Source organism: Sarcophilus harrisii, chromosome 4 (assembly GCF_902635505.1).
Source record: "Sarcophilus harrisii chromosome 4, mSarHar1.11, whole genome shotgun sequence".
NCBI lineage: Eukaryota > Metazoa > Chordata > Mammalia > Dasyuromorphia > Dasyuridae > Sarcophilus > Sarcophilus harrisii.
In genome coordinates this window covers 392,789,210-392,807,843 of record NC_045429.1, presented here as the reverse complement: position 1 = coordinate 392,807,843, position 18,634 = coordinate 392,789,210, and the positions used below count along the sequence as shown (strand labels likewise).

At 34.4% G+C, this 18,634-nt stretch overlaps 1 protein-coding gene across 5 annotated transcripts in view; it reads right to left on the bottom strand.

Annotated features, from left to right (window-relative positions):
* CCDC18 (coiled-coil domain containing 18) overlaps positions 1-18,634 on the bottom strand; it is a 91,225-nt gene that overhangs the window by 28,381 nt on the left and 44,210 nt on the right. For 4 of the 5 annotated variants that reach the window (XM_023503381.2, XM_031967095.1, XM_031967092.1 and 1 more), the window contains 5 exons: positions 14,465-14,599; positions 14,227-14,304; positions 7,441-7,557; positions 5,157-5,324; positions 278-420 (listed from right to left, as the gene is read on the bottom strand). In XM_023503381.2, coding sequence (XP_023359149.1) covers positions 278-420; positions 5,157-5,324; positions 7,441-7,557; positions 14,227-14,304; positions 14,465-14,599 — 641 coding nt within the window. The remainder of the gene's footprint in view (positions 1-277; positions 421-5,156; positions 5,325-7,440; positions 7,558-14,226; positions 14,305-14,464; positions 14,600-18,634) is intronic. The other variant, XM_031967091.1, reaches the window with a different exon arrangement.

The window sequence follows — 18,634 nt, the reverse complement described above, 5'->3', positions numbered from 1 at the left end:
TTAAAGAAGCATTTTAGAGAATTGACGACATTAGTGGGAAAAGAACAGCTGTAATGCAATGATAACAAGTAGAATTACCAAAACACAAGTAAAAAGACAATGGTTTTTGTAATTTTGCTAAGACACACAAGTGCGAATCAGTAAAATTTAAATAAGCAATGTTGTTATAAATACTCCTCTATCAATGCACAGTCTACAATTTTAAACTATTACATTTTTATAGTTTTTATAAAAAGGAAAAATATTTAGGGATAATAAGGAAAAATTAAAGTTGTACCTGGCGGTGCTAGTTAATTCAATAACTTTCTGCCTTTTTGTATCTGCTTCATGAGAGGCTGATTCAAGTTTCTCCTCTACTTTTCTCAACTTCTCAGCAGAAATTTCTTTCTGTTTTTGAAGTTCTTGTTCCAGTTTTGATACCTTAATGAATAGTTTTCAATTTAGTATTTTAAACTCTTATGTTATAGGTCAAAGCTTCCTATACCAGTCTTTAGAAGAAAAAATATTATGACAATACTTAACTATATACTAACTCAAAATGGATTGCCCCAAAATCCAAACAGGATAAAAGAAAAATACGAATCTTTAAAAGATAAAAAGGACATGAATTTTTCTTAATGTGCTTATTCATTTAATAAAGGGCTCTTATCTTTGGCCCGATCCTGCTCATTAACTGTGACATAGATGAGAGAGCTAATCAAAGGGAATGCATATTTATCAAATTTGTGATGACATGAACCTGGGATGAATAATATGAATAATAGATAAGATAAAAGAATTAGTTCCCAGAAAGATCCTGACAGACTAAAATGCCAAACTAAATATAACAAGGCAAAATTTAATTGTATTATACTTAAGCCTACTAAAGTCTGACTCTTTAAAAATTCAATTGCATAGGAAACTAAAGGAAGAAGACATGGCTAGAAACAGTTAATGTGTAAAAGATCTGAATCAATGTTGTGACATGGGAGCCAAAAAACCTACTAAATTCTTTGTATTCAGAAAAGTGTAGTATTTAAAATGAATGTGATTATCCCACTATATATACTTCATGATCACAATACTAACACTTGAGTATTGTATATACTGTTCTGGGCATTATACTTTGGGAGAGACACTGAAAAACTGGAATGAACCTGGAGAAAGAGGAACAAAAGTATGCTGTAAAAGGACCATTTGAGGAAACTCAAGTTTATTCTAAAAGAGAGAAGCCTTTTTTAAGGCTTCTTAAGGCTTAATTATTTAAAGAGTAGACAGAAAGAATTCTTCAGTTATCTGAAAGTTTATCACATGAAAGAGAGAGATTCAACTTTTCCTGTTTGACCCTAGAGAATAGAACTAGGAGCAATTAGCAAAAACTGTAGGAGAAGAATTTCAGCTTAACCTAAGGAAAAGCTTCCTAAAAATTCTATTTCTCCAAAATAGAGTGGCCTGCCTCAAGGTGAAGTGTGAATGAATTGATTTTTTTAAATTTAGCAGTAAATAAGAGGAGAGAAAAAAAGGAAAGCTTGAAGAGACAGAAGAACTGCCACAGACAGATAATTTTAGAGTATGATATTATATAATTAAGTCAACAACAATCAGTAAATAAACATTTATTAGCACTCTGCCACACAATGTGATAAGAAGTTCTGAGAGTAAAAAAAAAAAAAAAAAGGGAACAACTACAAACTACTAGTTTCTACCTTGAATGAGCTCACTATCTAGTGGAAGAACAATGCATAAAAAGAAGTTTTAAAGAGTGGGGAGGAAGGGAAATTATCTAAACTTGGGGGTATGATGAAGTCCTGAAGTCCTACAGCTAGATGGGAAATGATATGGTTGCCCTGGGCACTTTCTTAATGGAAAATCTGGGAGAACTCTCTTGATCTCTATTCTCTTTAAGCAGAGGAAAGGAAGTACCCTAGAGAGAGAGGGTACTGAGAAGGGGTAAGTTTCAGAGTTGAAGTAATCTTATAGAATGATGAATTTCTGGATTCAATGATGATATTCAGGAAACTGGGAAATTTACTGCATTTACAGGAAGAAATAAAGGAGCCAGTGGAAAGGCAGAGACTGAAGAGCCAAAAGTTATAATGATTTATGAAACAAAGTTCAGAAAGAGATATGAAGGAATGGGATCAAGAGCAGTTTATTTCCATATACAGCTATCTGTATCTATCTATATCTATCCATCTATTGATCAATGTATTTATGTACATAGAGATACATTTTGAGATATCTTCCTAGAGACAATAGTAAACCCATGATTATTAATGAAGTTATTGAGACAGTATGGAAGAGAAAAAGGCCTAAGAACCTTAAGCCCATGATTATTAATGAAGTTTTTGAGACAGTATGGAAGAGAAAAAGCCCTAAGAACCTTGTGGAATACTCATAGTTAATGAATAATATGGATAATGTGGAATCAAAGAAGTTAAAAAAGAAGTGGTCTGAAAAATAGGAGCAGCAAGAGAGAGTAGTGTCCTTAATACCCAGAGAATAGAATGTACAGGAGAGAAGATAGTAAACTGCAAAATATTTCAGAGAGTTCAAGACAGGTGAAGATCATAAGATTCTACAATAAAAGATCATTGGTAATTTTAGAGAGAGGTGTTTCAGTTGATAAGGCTGGAAGCTAGAGTACAAAGAGTATAGGAGTGATAGAAGAGGAAGTGGGAAAACAATATTGAAAGAGATAAAAGATACAACGTGATATCTTGGAAGTCTAGGCAGATATTACGAAGGTTCTTTTTAAAGATGGGGAGATGTAAGCATGTGTGAAGGCAGTTAGGAAGAAGACGGGGAGAAAGAGAGGGAGAGGGAAAGGGAGAGGAAGAGGAAGAGAGAAGGGAAGGGAGAGGAAGAAAGAGGAAGAGGGAGAGAGAGACAGACAAAAAGATAGAGAGACAGAGAGGGAGACAAAGACAGAGAGACAGAGAGAGAAAAAAGTGGAAAATAATATCAACGGTTTTTGAGATGAAGAAACTTAGAGAAGTAGAGTTTATTTATAATGGCTTCAATTTCCTCAGTAAAATAAGAGTTGAAGTTCTCATTGAAATGTTGGATTGTGTTGTGGCAGCCCTTTTTGTAGTGGCTAAAAACTGGAAACTGAATGGATGTCCATCAGTTGGAGAATGGTTGAATAAATTGTGGTATATGAAAATTATGGAATATTACTGTTCTGTAAGAAATGACCAACAGGATAATTTCAGAAAGGCCTGGAGAGACTTACATGAACTGATGCTGAGTGAAATGAGCAGGACCAGGAGATCATTATATACTTCAACAACAATGCTATAAGATGACCAGTTCTGATGGATCAGTCCATCCTCAGCAACGAGATCAACCAGATCATTTCTAATGGAGCAGTAATGAACTAAAATAGCTATGCCCAGAAAAGGAACTCTGGGAGATGACTAAAAACCATTACATTGAATTCCCAATCCCTATATTTGTGCACACCTGCATTTTTGATTTCCTTCACAAGCTGGTTGTACAATATTTCAGAGTCTGATTCTTTTTCTACAGCAAAATAACGTTTTGGTCAGGTATACTTATTGTGTATCTAATTTATATTTTAATATATTTAACATCTACTGGTCATCCTGCCATCTAGGGGAGGGGGTGGCGGGGGGGGTAAGAGGTGAAAAATTGGAATAAGAAATGTTGGATTGTGGTGGGAGAGAGTTACAGGAGACTTGAGAAGGAAAGAGGAGGTTTGGAAGAGCTTTGAGGTGAGGGAGATAGGTAATTAATTAGGCAGGAATAAATGGACTGCCTTGTTGTGATGAATTATTATCCTGCTAAAGCTAGAGAATGCAATAAGATCAGAGAACATAGATGGTAGGAGTAATTCAGAGCAGATTTGGGAAGAGATAAGCAATATTAGCCAAGGGGACAGGTAATCTGAGAGTGAGGGGTAATGTAGAATTGAAATGGAGAACTATTAGACTAAAAGTAGAGAGGGAAGAAAATAAAGTTCTAAGAGGTAGAAGGATTAAAACATCTCAGTGAGGAAAAAATAGCATGAGGCAGAAAAGCATAGGGTACAGTGAAATGAGAGATCAGGGTCAGAGGAGAATTTAAAATTTTTTAATTAGGAAAAATGGAACACTTTTGAGTGATGATGGCATGAAGAAGGTAATAACGGCATGAAGAGTGTGAGTTTCCCTCCTGGCTGAGATGAAGTGAAGGAGAAGGTCAAAGGATTTAAAAAGACTGAGGAAAATAAAGTAGTTTTTAATTGGATTTTACAATGTACTAAGTATCTGCTCCATTTTAAAATCTAAACTTACTAGACTAAGCCTAATTTAGGTTTGGCACATAATAACTTTCTCTGATACCCCAGTTGACAGTGTTTTCCCTTCCTAATTTCCCACAAAATAATCTTGTAAATATACTATATATACTTATTTATGTATGTGTTGTCTCCTCTTGTATAATGTAAACTTCTTGAAGAGAGGGAATATTTTCTCTTTGTGTACTTACCACTTTATAGAACATAGAATACAATAGATACCTAATTCATGTTTGTTGAATGAATAGGTTCCTAAAACAAATGCCCATCTCTTTAACTTCAATATTTTTCCAGTGATCCTACATAATTACAAATCATGGCACATAATGTAGCAAAAATTAATGTAATATAATCGAAGAGACAGATGACTAGAAAAGGTGGTTTGGTTCTAGAGTGAGAGCAAGCACTAACTAGGGGCCAAAGCAAATCCTGCTCAGAGAGCCATGAAATGTCAAGAGAACTAACAAGAAGGACTCTAACACACTAGGTGGATCTCTGGTGCAGAATATACCAAAGACAAAAATAACAACAACAGATAACTTTCTTGTTGACAACTTGAAAGTACAACTTTCAAGGCTTCCAAAGAAGTCTTCTAAATATTAATACATTAATACATTGTGACCTAAAACAAACCTTGAGTTATTTATTGTCCTCATTTTAAAAATAAGAAAATTGAGGCTTAGAAAGGTTAGATGATTTCTTCATAGTAATACAACTAAGTAAGCGAATGAGAGGCAAATGGAATGAGAAAATATGGGCTATAATCTGGACCTTTGGAGGGAATATCTACATCAGCAAGGTCAAAGAATCATTATAAGTATTTAAAATACAAACTGAAATAGCTAATTTTTAAAATTATTTTCTACAGGAAAGATACCTGTTTTTCAAGTTTAGCTTGAGAGTCTTCTAATTCTCCATTTCTCACAGTCTCATCTTGTAACATCTGCTGCTGTTGCTGCAAAGTGTGCTGCAAGATAACATTTTGTTTGGTAGTCTCCTGTAGACTGTGAGTTTTTAATTTTAATTCTTTCTGCAAACAATACACCTAAAATACAAAAAAGCATTATGGTAACATAGTATTTATAATTTCAGAGTTGGATCTACATTTTATATAAAGTATAAGGTAATACTTGAAAAAATATCTTAAAGAAGAAAAAGTCTTCACCTACCCACTAGAATTTGCAGCTGATCCTATCTCAGTGGATTTGCTCCTTCTACTACCTCAACAGGAAGAAAAGGGTAACAGTAAATGTGAAAGAATGATAAGCAGAAGCAATGCTCCATCATCATCATTCTTCACACATTTAGAGGAGGGAACAACAGCTATATAAGAATAGAATTAGAAAACCTTCATTAATAGCTTAGATGTGCTGACAAAATGCATACCTGAAAAAAATAATTTAAAAGAAAAATAGTATTTAGAATAGTATTTATTTGTATGATCAAGAAGGAAAATATAATATCCTTTAGAAAATAAGTTGAGAAAAAGCCAACACTGAGTGTTATGTATGACTGAAGATTAACCTTCAAGAGGAGTTGAGAAAATACAACTACTAACATTCAATGTAGAGATAGAAGACTACATCCAGGTTTTCTGTACTGCATTGTCAGATATACTTTCTGTTCTCATTACTGCCTACTGAAGAAGCATTAACCAAAAATATTTGGGATTGGTCAGAAAATAGAAAAGTATTAGTGGCACAGATTAACATACAAAATTCAGAAGCAAGTGGAAATATTTAGACCAGTATTTGATAAGATTTTTGCCAATGGGCATAAACTACCAGTGAAAGATTCAATATGACAATCTGACAAACCCATAAAGCATTGCGCTAAAAATTAAATTTAGATTTACTACATTGAGCTGCCAGATAGATAAATATTTGTTAAACACCTATTATGAGCCAGGCCCTTTGCCTGGCTAAGAATGAAAAAGAATGTTAAAACTATCACAGCTTCCAAGGGCTCATGGTTTAATGGGGAAGAAAATAAGTAAACTATGTACGAAGATATATATAGGATAAATTGGAGAAAGTATTCCAAGGAAAGCACTAGCATTACAGAAAATTATTAAAGATCGTACAGAAAAATAGGATTAACTGAGCCTTGGAGAAGGCTGGGAAGTCAGAAGGCACAGAAAAGGAGGAAAAGAATTCCACAAATGGAGCCAGTGAAACAGATCTTGAAGGTGAAGGAACAACTAGGATCACCATGTCCTTGAATCAAAACTATGTGAAGGGACGAGTTGAAGTATAAGAAGACTGAAAAGGTAAAAGCTGGGGTAGGTTATAAAAGCTTTAGAAGTCAAAAGGAAGATTTTATATTTTATCCTGATGGTAACAGGGAACCATTGGAATTTATGGAATAAGGGAAGTGGAGGAAACACAGTCAAGACTTGTGCTTTAGGAATACCAGTTTGACAGCTAAATGGAAGAGGGACTGGTATAGAGATTTGAGGCAGTGAGATCAACTATCATTCTACTGCAATAGTCCGGTACAAGATGAGAGATCCCATAACAGATAGATAGCAGTGACAGAAGAGAAGTGGGATATATCTGAGAGATGGTACAAAGGTGGATTCAACAGGACTTGGCAACTGATTGGATGGGAGGTGTGGGTTAAAAAGTGAGAAACTGAGGGTAACACATAAGTTGCAAGCCTGGGTGAATGGGAAGTTAGGGGTCATTTTAAACCTGATATTATACTGAAATGAAATATTTTTGAATATGCAATTATAATAATTTCCAAGGGAAATATTTCTGGCTGCAAAGCAAACATTACAAATCAGGGCTTGATTTATTATTTTGTTGATTTCATCTAGACTTAAGAAATTGTTAATAATGCAGGTTTTAAGTTTAAAAGAACAAATCCTAGTTTCACGGTTTATTCTGAGAAATCATGGAAACATTCAGGAGTCAAAAAGTTTCTCTCCTAGGTAGTTGTTTTTTACTTTTCTTCTCTAGAAGGAAAGAGAAAACAGTATTCCCTCATGTTTCAGAGCTAGAAATATTGGTGGTTTTATCCTTATTTTTCCCTCTTCCTGTCTTATACATTAGTTACACTATGTAATTTTGGAAATTGCTTTGATAAAATCCTATAAATCACCTAGAATTATTTTATAAATATGATTCTGTACCATCTCACACATAACTGTAAATTACCTCTTCAGATTTCTTCTTTATTTGTTTCTCAAACTTGTCCTTGTTTCCCTCCAGTTGGCTCAAATGTGCAGCCAATTCTTCTTTACACATATCCAGGGCTGACTCTAACTGTCTGACCTAGTCACAGATAACAAAAAAGTCAAACATGTAATGCTTCAAGAAGTCAGCATCAACAAAAAGAAGCCACGAGTGCCACCCTTCCTCCCTCACAAGTGTCAGTCAGTGCCTGTCCATGCTTGGCATTATCGGCACAGACTTTAAACCATTAAAGAAATATAATCAATGAATTCTTGGCTATTGGAAACTTACCTTCTGGAGCAGCCTCAGGGAAGCTGCAGGAGATTTTAGAAGACATAAAAGAATAGCAGAGACCAGAGGAAAGGCAAGAACAGAGATTTAAAACAGTAACAAAGGTATTAAGTGGCTAACTAACAGCAGAGACTAAAAAAAATCAGTGTGAAAAATGAAGGAGTCCCTCAATACAGGCAAAGGCCTAGAGAAGAGCCCCTGGGATCTCAGCAGCTTCCTGAGCATTGCTGTCATGCACAAGGAAAACTAGGTATAGGGAAGCTCTGCATAAGAGGTGGGGATGACACTGCATCATGGTTCAGAAAGACTAAAAGACCTGTCCCATGCTGAAAATCAATCTGAAGTACACCAGCTTTTATTTTTACCTTTTTACTCCCAGTGCTGAGACAAATAACAAGTACTCGATAAATGTTTGTTGAAATGAATTTGTAAAAATAATTATGTGGAAATATATTTTGTTTTTGCCTAAGTGTGTTCTCTGTCTCTTTCTCTCTCCCCAAGTTTTTTCATTCTTCTTAATCTTTTTTCTTCTCCAACAGTACCTTACATCTCTCTTCCCTTTTCCACCCAGGGCCTTGTCTCATACTTTACTTTAAAAATTGAGACCAATTGAGCTCCTTTCCCCAGTTGCCATCAGACAACTTCCTTTGCTATCTTCTCATTTACTTCAGATGAGGGGGCTCGTCTCCTTATCAAAGCAAAATTTTCTGTGTTGTATCCTTGGTCCTGAACACTCCTAATTTCTCCACTAATTGCTTACAGCCTTTTCCCATCCCTTCCTCTTATTCTTTTTTAAACCTCAATAATCTGGCTTCTGACCTCATCTATCAACAAAAACTGTCCTCTCCAATTTTAAAAATGATCTCTTAAATGCCATTTTCTCAAATTCTGATTCTTGTGAACTCTGTAGCATATGCCACTGTTGATTACCTTTACATTTGTGGATATTTTCTCTTCTCTAGGCATTTGTAATACAAGTTTTCCTATCTGTCCAACCATTACTTCTCATGTTCCATTGCTGGTTCTTTATGCAGGTCATGCATACCAAAGCCCTACATTGGGCCCCCTATTCTTTTTACTCTATGCTGTCTCATTTGGTGATCTCATCAGTTTCCATAGGTTCAATTACTGTCTCCATGCAGTTGAGTCCTAGTTCACTATACTTGACTCTAATTCTCTCTTAGCTTTAGTAATGTATCTCCAATTACCTGTTGGATATTTTAAACTAAATAGCCAATGGGTATCTTAAACTCAACATGTTCAAAAGTAAACTTATTTTTCCTCAAAATCTTCTCTTATCTTCCCAATCTTTCTATTACTATTAAGGATGCCATCAAAAAGATTTTAAAAAACAAAAGGGGGAAAAACATATTTGTACAAAATATACTTATAACAGCTCTTTTTGTGGTAGCAAAGAATTAGAAATTGAAGGCATGTCCATCAATTGAAGAATGGTTGAACGAGTTGTGATATATGATTGTAATGGAATACTATCTTACTATCAGAAATGATGAACATAATGATTTCAGAAAAAAACTACAAAGATTTACATAAACTAAAGTGAGCAGGACCAGATCATTGTACAAAGTAACATCAATATTGTAAACTGCTTATTGTCTCAGAGAAGGAGAAGGGAAAGAAAGAAAAGAATATGGGACTCAAAATTTGAAAAATGAATGTTTAAAATAAAATATCATTCAAAGAAAAAATGGAGGAGACATAAACTTGTTTCCCAGCAGGGAAAAAAAATAGGTAAGGAAAGATTATCAGTGAGAGAGAGAATGGGGATGACAGAGGTAGTTATTTTCTAGAGAATATAGGATAGAATGGGATATTGAAAATTCATGAAGAGGAATTTGCCTTGGCAAAGAGAAAGGCTACCTCTTCACATGAGATGGAGATGAAGGAGAAGATAAGGGTGATATGATAAGGAAAGAGAATCAAAGAAGTAGGAACAATGAATGGCTTCAATTTTTCTTAGTAAAGTATGAGGTAAGGTCTTCAGTTAAATGGGTTAAAAGGAGGGGGTATAATAAGACATTTGAAAAGAGATGAAAAGGTATGAAATAGCAACTAAAGTAAGACAAAAATTGATTAAAGAGGTGTAATGGGATTGTCTTGTTATAATTAAGGGCCCATTTGAAATTATGTAGCAAATTTCTAGTGGACCAAGCAATTTTATAATTTTTCTCCAGCTCTTTTCAGCAAGATTGAATAAAAGTAAAAATAATCAAAGGATACTGTGAGTGACACAAGGTTGATACTTAACAAGGCATTATTCACAATCATATAGTGGGGCAAGAGAAAAGTACAGTGCATAGTGTAGAGTTAAACTGATTCACTAAAGGGTCAGATTAAAGAGGGAGGAAAATGTAGATTACCTCCACGATCAAATACAAAGCCCTTTCTCATAGAACTCTCTTCAAAAAACAGCTTCTTTGAAAAAAAGGCTGTGCAAAATATTTGTAGCAGCCCTTTTTGTAATGATAAAGAATTGGAAATTGAGTGGATGCCAATCAGGTGGGGAATGGCTGAATAAGTTATAGGATATGAGTTTAATGAAATATTATTGTACAAGAAATGATGAACAGACTAAATAGACTGATTTCAGAAAAGCCTGGAAAGACTTAGATGAAATAATGATAAGTGAAATATGAGTGGAACGAAGAGAAAATTGTACACAGCAACAAGATTATGTGATGATCAACTGTGATGAACTTGGGCTCTTTTCAACAATGAGGTGATTAAAGGCAATTCCAATAGACTTGGGATAGAAAGTGTCATTCACATCCAGAGAAATATCTATGAAGACTGAATGTAGATCAAAGCATGGTTTTTTCACCTTTTGTTGTTATTTGTTTGATTTTTTCCTTTCTTGTATTTTTTCCCCTTTTGATCTGATTTTTCTTGTGTAGCATGATGATGTAGTATGGAAATACATTTAGAATTGCACATGTTCAACCTATATTGGATTGCTTGCTGTCTAAAGGAGGGGGAAGGGAAGAAGAGAGGAAGAAAAAATTGGAACACAAGGTTTTGCAAAGGTGAGTGTTGAAAACTATCTTTGCATATATTTGAAAAAATAAAATACTATTTCAAAAAAAAAGCAAATAAAAAATAACTTAAAAAATAAAAATAGTTACAGGTAGCATTTTTAACAGTCTATTTTTTGCCCATTTTTGTTCCTAGCATTAGCATAGTGCCTGGTACTTAAGCATACTGACTTGCTTATTGAGTGATTGAAAACATTTTTTTAAATGGCCTCTTCATTTCTCATCTTATACTTTATTCCCTTCTCTAATCCTATAATTCAGTTGAATATAGTTATTCAAATACAAAAGTCCATCTCTTTTTTCTGTATCTTTGCAAAGGCTGTTAAAAATGCATGGAATATTTTACCCCCTCACCTCTTAGTTATCCTGGCTTCCTTCAAGACTCAATTCAATCCCAACTTCTCTAAGAGAGAGGTCCAGTGCCCCCTTCCTATTCATGCCTTCCTTTTTGGGATTTTCATCTACTCTATATACCTATTGTACCTATTTATTTATTAATAAATAAATTATGTGTCCCTGGTTTTAAGAGGAGAGTGTTCTTTGTCTTTCTTTCAATGAACTCCAAGACTTAGCAGAATACCTGGCACATAGAAAGCACTTAATGCTTCTTGGGTTGCCTTGATTGATTCTATATGCTCCCTTTTCTCCTCTGACACTGGCACAATCCTGGTCCGTTTCCTCATCACCTCATGCCTAAACTATTGCAATAGTCTGTTGGTTATTATTTCTGTCCAAGTTTGCTGTCTCTTTTCATTCTTATCTATCCTTGCACTCATCTATTAAATTGTCAACTTTTCCGTTTCAAAGTGCAAGTTTGATCATGTTCTCTTTGCCCTCCCACCATTCAATCAGCTTCAGGGGCTTCCTAATCCTTCCAATATCAAAATTAAAATCCTCTGTTTGGCTTTTAAAATCTTCCATAACATGGCCTCTTCTTACTTTTCTAATCTTCTTTTTAATCTAATCTAGTAACTAACTTCCTTTGCTGTTCCTAAAAACAGACACACAATCTCCTGCCTTTGGAAAGTTTCATTTGCTGGAACTCTCTCCCTTCCCCCTCTGTCTCCTAACTTCCCTGGGTTTTTTTTTCTAGTGCCAGCTTGCTGAAAGAAATCTTTTTTGGTCCTCCCTTAATGTAAATTTGTTGTTGTTATTGTTCAGTCATTTCAGTCATGTCTAACTCTTTGTGACCCCATGTGGGGTTTTCCTGGCAAAGATACTGGAGTGGTTTGCCATTTTCTTCTCCAGCTCATTTTATAAATGGGGAAACTGAGATAAAGAGTTAAATGACTTGCACAGGGTCACATAGGTAGTGTCTGAAGGATTTGAACTCAGGTCTTTCTGACTCCACTGGCGCTTTGACTACTGTACTATTAGCTGCCTCAACTGCAAATGCCTTCTATCTAATTTTCATCTCCAGTTAGATAATGTCTAATATCTTTCTCTGATACACAGTTGTTGGCATGTTGCCTATCCCACTAGACTCTGAAGTCCTTGAGAGCAGGAATATGCTTTGTCTTTCTTTGCATCTTCTGTACTTAGCACATGCCTGGAGCAGACCCTTACTTAATGACACACTGACTAGAAAAGGACTGAGAAAGGAAACAATCTGAGAGGATTGCTGGAATTCAATTAATCTGTATCTTAACAACAACCAAAAAAATGCAATTCAATTGACCAAACGCTGACCAGTCTGCTCCAGTAGGCACCTCTTGATTCTAGTTTAATATCAGGATATCCTTCCCAACTAGCAGTCTGCTAGCACCCACATAGAACTTGTTAACCTGGTATCTCGAATCTCCTTTCCAATGAGCTTTATGATTGCACTAATGCAATATTCTTTTGGGTTGGAAGCAGATGCTATATTCTTGTTTCATATGTATAAGTTAACTGACATGATCCAAATAACAAGTTATGTTAATGATATAGCCACAAACAGAAAACACGGGGCTCTTTGGTTGTGACAGAGTAGAATGCACACAAGATTTGGAAACAGAAGATGTAAGTTCAAATCATGGCCCAAATCTTGGGTGACCTCAGGAAAATCACTGAACTTCTCAGGATTTTTGCTCATCTCTGAAATGAAGGGATTAAGAGACTAGAAAGCCTACATGTTACATGTCAGTGCTGCTTATGTCATACTTTATTATAATAAAAATGACTTCTTTTATATTTTAAGCCTATAAACTACTTATCCCACAAGTGAATTCATAAGAACTTAATTTTTTATATTCATCAAATAAAAATTGAATATAATGTTCTATTGAGGCGCAATTTATAAGTTGAAATAACTATTGTGTTACAACTATTGGTACTTACAAATTAATGTGTGCCTCAGGATTTCTACTGGCCCAACATAATCTAGCTTTGAAAAAAAAACTAATGGAAATCACTTTCCATATAAGAATTTAATTTTTTAAAAAGTGGGCATACAACAACAATACAGATGTTTTATCAGAAATATTATTTCATGCCTTTAATCTTTACATTAAATAATATATTTTTTCAGTCCTACATGTTTATTTGGTTGGAGAAGAAACACACAAATGAACAAATTTTAGACTGTTTTAGCAAAAGATAGGGATAACAAAAGATAGAGATAAACATTAAGTCAGAAGATTATCTTTCATACATAATGACAAAAGAATTTTAGAGAAAAATAGAGAATGAATATTATGTAAAAAAATTTTTTTAAATGCTTACCAGATAATTTTAAACCAGGTAAGACAGAAAAATGAAAGTAATGACATATTTAATTGCATTTTAACATATAACTTTTTTTGCCAGATCTGTAATTTCATTGGCATGAAAAATGTCTAATAAGAATTCTATCAACAATGATTAACACTAACTCTGCAACTTACCCTCTTACTGAGTTGCCTGGCAAACTAAAAGGTGAGATTTGCTCAAGGTCATACATCAAGTATATGGTAGAAGGTGAAATTTGAAGTTGAATTTTCCTAATAATGTAATCAACATTCTCTCTGCTACTCTGCTCATGCTACTTTATATCTTGTAAATAGAGGTTATGAAAAATTGAAATTCACATCTAATATAAAATCTTTATGTTAGCTAGGCGTTTCAAATATTACCTGAATTACTTTGATTTCCATTTCCATTCATTTCTGCTCTTAGCCTTATGCATAGTGAAATGGGGAAAAAAGAAAGAACCCAGAAGGAAAGTGCCAAGAAAAGAAGTTTTAATGGTTTATAAACTAGATCATTAACTACTTAATAATCAAAAGTTGCTCACAGTACACAATGAAGAAATAAAGAAAATATATTCAATAGTAGGTAAGTCTGCATTTGTAGAATATTCCTTTTTTATAAAGAAACTTAAAAAAAATTTATTTGGAAAAATAAAGTTCTGAAAACTCCTCTACTAAAACAAGAGAAAGAATTTCTTAAATGACAATGTACTAACTTTGATTGTTTCTTCAGATACTTGGTTCTGTAACATTTTCAAAGATTCATCTTTCTTGATATTCTGCTTCTCCATTTCCTATAAATGTAAAGATATAGCCAATAATATGTAAACATGCATATAAAAAGTTTATATACCAGGAAAGCAATAAATAATTAGCTAAGAATAACAACCATATAATAGAAATAATTGAAAAAAAATTTATGCTTAAATAATATCTTATAAACATGATTTTTACCCCTCTTTTTTCCTGCAATAGTCTATCCAGTGATTCAAGATGATGCTGTTTATATGCGATATCCTGTTGCAAAATGGACACAGTCTTCTCCTGTTCTTTGAATTGTTGGTCTTTCTTTTCTAGCTGAATTTGAAACTGTGCATAAAAACATGATTAACTGATTTGCATATAATTTTTTTCAGGGACTTCAACATTTTTAATGCAATTAAAAACCCCCCAAAATCTATCAGTAGCCCAGAACATATCAGTAGCAAAGTTTAAGAGAAAATCTATACTCAAAAAAAAAAAAAAAAAAAAAGGAAAATACACACTAAATCAATCAATAAATGTACATCCTATGATGTACTTGATCATAAAATTTAGAGTTGGAAGAAGTCTCAGAGATTCTTTGGTTCAATCTCCTCATTTAACAGATGAAGAAACCAAGGATAAGAGAGTTGTTATTTGGGAGGCTAGAGGTGCAGTGTGGATGAAGTACTGGGCCTACAATAAGAAAGATCCAAGTTTAAATCCAAACTCAGATATTTACAGTCTGTGTAAATTATTTAATCTCTGTTTGTTTCAGTTTCCTTAACTATAAAATGGGAATAAAACAGCACCTACATCCCTCTTAGAGCTATTGGAAGGATCAAATGAGATAATATTTGTAAAGTACAAGATTTGACACTTGGCAGGGGTTTAAGAAATATTTTTTTCCTCCTTTCCACTTATATCATGTTATCACAATACAACAAGCATAACAATAAATTACACCAGAAATTTTAGGGGCTTTGGAACTAAAACAATCAAGAAAAAAATAATGAAAGAAAACTATAAAAATTCCATTTCTGTTGAGCAATTAGATAATAATACTTACTAGAGAACATATTTTATATAAAATGTTTGATGATTTGAAGAATGTTCCTAAAACACAATGTTCCCAAAATGTGACAGATACATATAAACATCAGAACACTAAAAACCTAGCTATGTTTCCTTATGGGGATTCTGCATAAATAGCCAATAATCAGATGGCTGCCAAAAGCAGCAAAGAATTCACTAGTTCTTTGCAACTAAGTTTTAATATTAATAATGATCCCTTCTACTCTTTCATTTACATTTATAAAATATTTGAAAAGAACAATAAGACATTCAAAAATTGCTATGTGATTATAATAAGCAAGCTTGACCCTGGGAAAGAGAAAAGAAAATGGTCCTTCCATTTTTTACTAAAAAGATAGACTACAAATGTGTAATGTTATTTATGCAGTCAAACAAAGGATTCTGGTCATTGTACGTTGGTTACAATTTTTTTATGGTTATGAGAAGGATCATGGAGATGAGGGCAAGGCAAAAAATAGTGATAATATGATTTTCAGAATTAATAATGATATGAGACAAAAGGTATCAAGGAAAATTTTTTGAGAGTATTGCTGTTGTTTTTTGTTCTTGAAGAAAATCAAAATGACATTACTACACTTGGGTCAGTATACAGTGTTGCTGTCCAGCTGTGGCTGATCTGACCAATAAAAGCTCGGAAAGCTTTACCACAAAGTTGGACACAAATAGTCTATATGAACAATTGGAATGGAAATGTCTCTAAATGTATACATCTCACATCTCTTTTGAGCCACTGCAATTCTGCTTTGCACAGCATCTTATGTGATGTAGGCACAACCTGCTGGGAAGTCTTATGCCAGGATCTCCCATGTTTCATGATATATACCAAAGTTCTTCAGAGAGACTTTGAAAGTGTCCTTGTATCTTTTTATTTCCATGTGAGCACTAGCCTTATGTAACTTCTCATAAAATTGTCTTTTAGACAAATGTACATTTGGCATTTGAACAACATGACCAGTCTAAGAGACTTGTACTTTTTGCAGTAGGATTTGAATGGTTGGCAGTTCCGCTCACCAAAATCTTCCTAAGATAATTCACATGGAAATGATTGTTTCCTAACATTGTACTAGTATACTGTGTCCAGACTTCACAGGCCCATTACAGGGAGGTTGGCACAATAGCTCTGTTCACCTTCAGTTTGGTATGCAACCTAATATCTTTTCTCTCCTGCACATTCAGAGGAGCTAGCTCTGGCAATGCATATGTTAACTTCAACCTCTCATCTATGTGGACATCCCTGGAAAGTATACTAATCGAGGTAAATGAACTGTGCCTAACCATAACCAATGGCTCCACACATATATACATAGGGTGGTGCTGGCTGGTAGAGAATCTGTTTTCTTGGTGTTAATTGTCGGCCAAAATTAGCACAAGTAGCAAAGAATCAATTCATACTCTGTTAAATCTCAACCTCAGGGGCTACATTAAGTGCACAATCATCTGTGAACAAAAAGTCACATGCCCACTCTCCCTTCATTTTAGTATTGGCTTTGTAGCCTTTTCAAGTTAAATAATTCACCATCAGTGTGACAGTTGACCTTGATACTGTTATGAATGAAAAAAAATCCAAGAGACATAGTTCCCAGATAATTAATAATTAACATATTAATTAGGCTAGCTGATGATAAACTGATGGTCTCTTGCTTTTCTTTTTCTTTTCTTTTTTTTTGGGGGGGGGGGTTAACCAAATGAAGACATTGAATGCCTAAATATCTTTGTAAAAGAGACCCCCCCCACAAATGAAATCAAACCTGATTGGTGGACATTTAATGAGACACCAAGACTAGGAGTCTTCAGCTCCTCCTGTTGATAACATAGCTTGATCATAAGACTCAACTACCTCCAACAATCTAGACAGGGAAATCCATCTTCATCTTTTCTCCTTAAAGAGCTGAGTTATCCTAAATTCTAATGGAGGATTGCAAGGATAAAGGCTCATTTCTTAGAGGCAAAAAATTCATCTAGATTAGATTCTGTTTATACACTAAACAGAAGGCCTTCTAGTTCAGAGAGGGTCTAGCCTAATATTGAGAAGCATGCTCCCTGAGAATTAGGGATATCCAACCAAATAGGTATGTCCTTCAGAGACTGACTGACTGACCTAAGGAAATAAAGGAGAAAAAAACCTGGATTCTAGTTTAATAATTGATTTTTTTTTTGGGGGGGGGTCCCACAGTTTTCAGGTAGTCCAGTTATTCTTACATTTTCTCTTTGATCTGTTCTCCAGATCTGTTGTATTTCTTAAAAGATGCTTCACATTCTGTTCTATTTTTTCATTATATTTTTGTTTTATTCTTTCTTGGTTTCTTATAGTTTTATTGACTTCCCCTTGTTCAATTCTGAATTTCAAAGGATTATTTTCTTGTTTAAGACTCTGTATCTCTATTTCTAGTTAGCTAAGTTTTTTTTTTTTTTTTCATAATCTTGGGTTTTGGTTTTTTGTTGTCTTTTTTTGGATGTTTTTTTTTCTTCTTTCTTTTTTTAAAAACTTTTTCCTCAATGTCTCTCACTTGATTTTTAAAGTCTTTTTTGAGCTTTTCTATAAATTTTTTTTGGGCAGAGAATCATTTAACATTATTCTTTGGGATAGAAAAGACTTTTTAAACTTCACTGTTCTCCTCTGACGATGAATCTCAATCTTCAATCTTCCCTGTTTCCATGGCTGGGTTCTTTCTTCTTTGTCCATTCATTTAAAAAAAAAGTTTAAACTATTAGTGTAAATCCTCTAATCCTGAGTTTGGGAGGATGGTGCCTCTAATTTTACTTCAGCTTTCCCTTCTCACATGGAACCCCAAACCAAAAGCTCCATATCCTGCAAATGCCAGCAACCATCTCCTGCCCCACTACCTCTGCACTCAACCTGTGTGCTAGTTCTTTCTAGCCCAGGGTCTGCCTCAGCAGCACAGCTGGGCATGGTGTTCTTAAGCAACAGAGGTTCTCAATGTTCCTGGACTCAGACCCCTAATTCATTCCCTGCTATCTGGAAGGTGAAAGTATCTGTGATTTGGTCTAAGGCTCTAGCCAAACCTAGCTAGCCTCAGGGTTCCCCACTTGCTGTTTCTGTAGAGCTAGCTTGGAAGTATTTGCACTTCACACTGATTAAACCCTGTCTTGGGGAGGGAGGAAGGGTTGTCCTAGGAGGACCCTTGTTTGGCCCTAAGTCATCCTTGTTTTTCACCAATCTAAGTTCACCCAGAGGTGAAAATTTGTTCTGTTGTGGAGGAAAACTGGAGAACTTGAAATTTTCTGACATACTCTGTCATCTTCTCAGAATTCTCCCCTTAATAATTA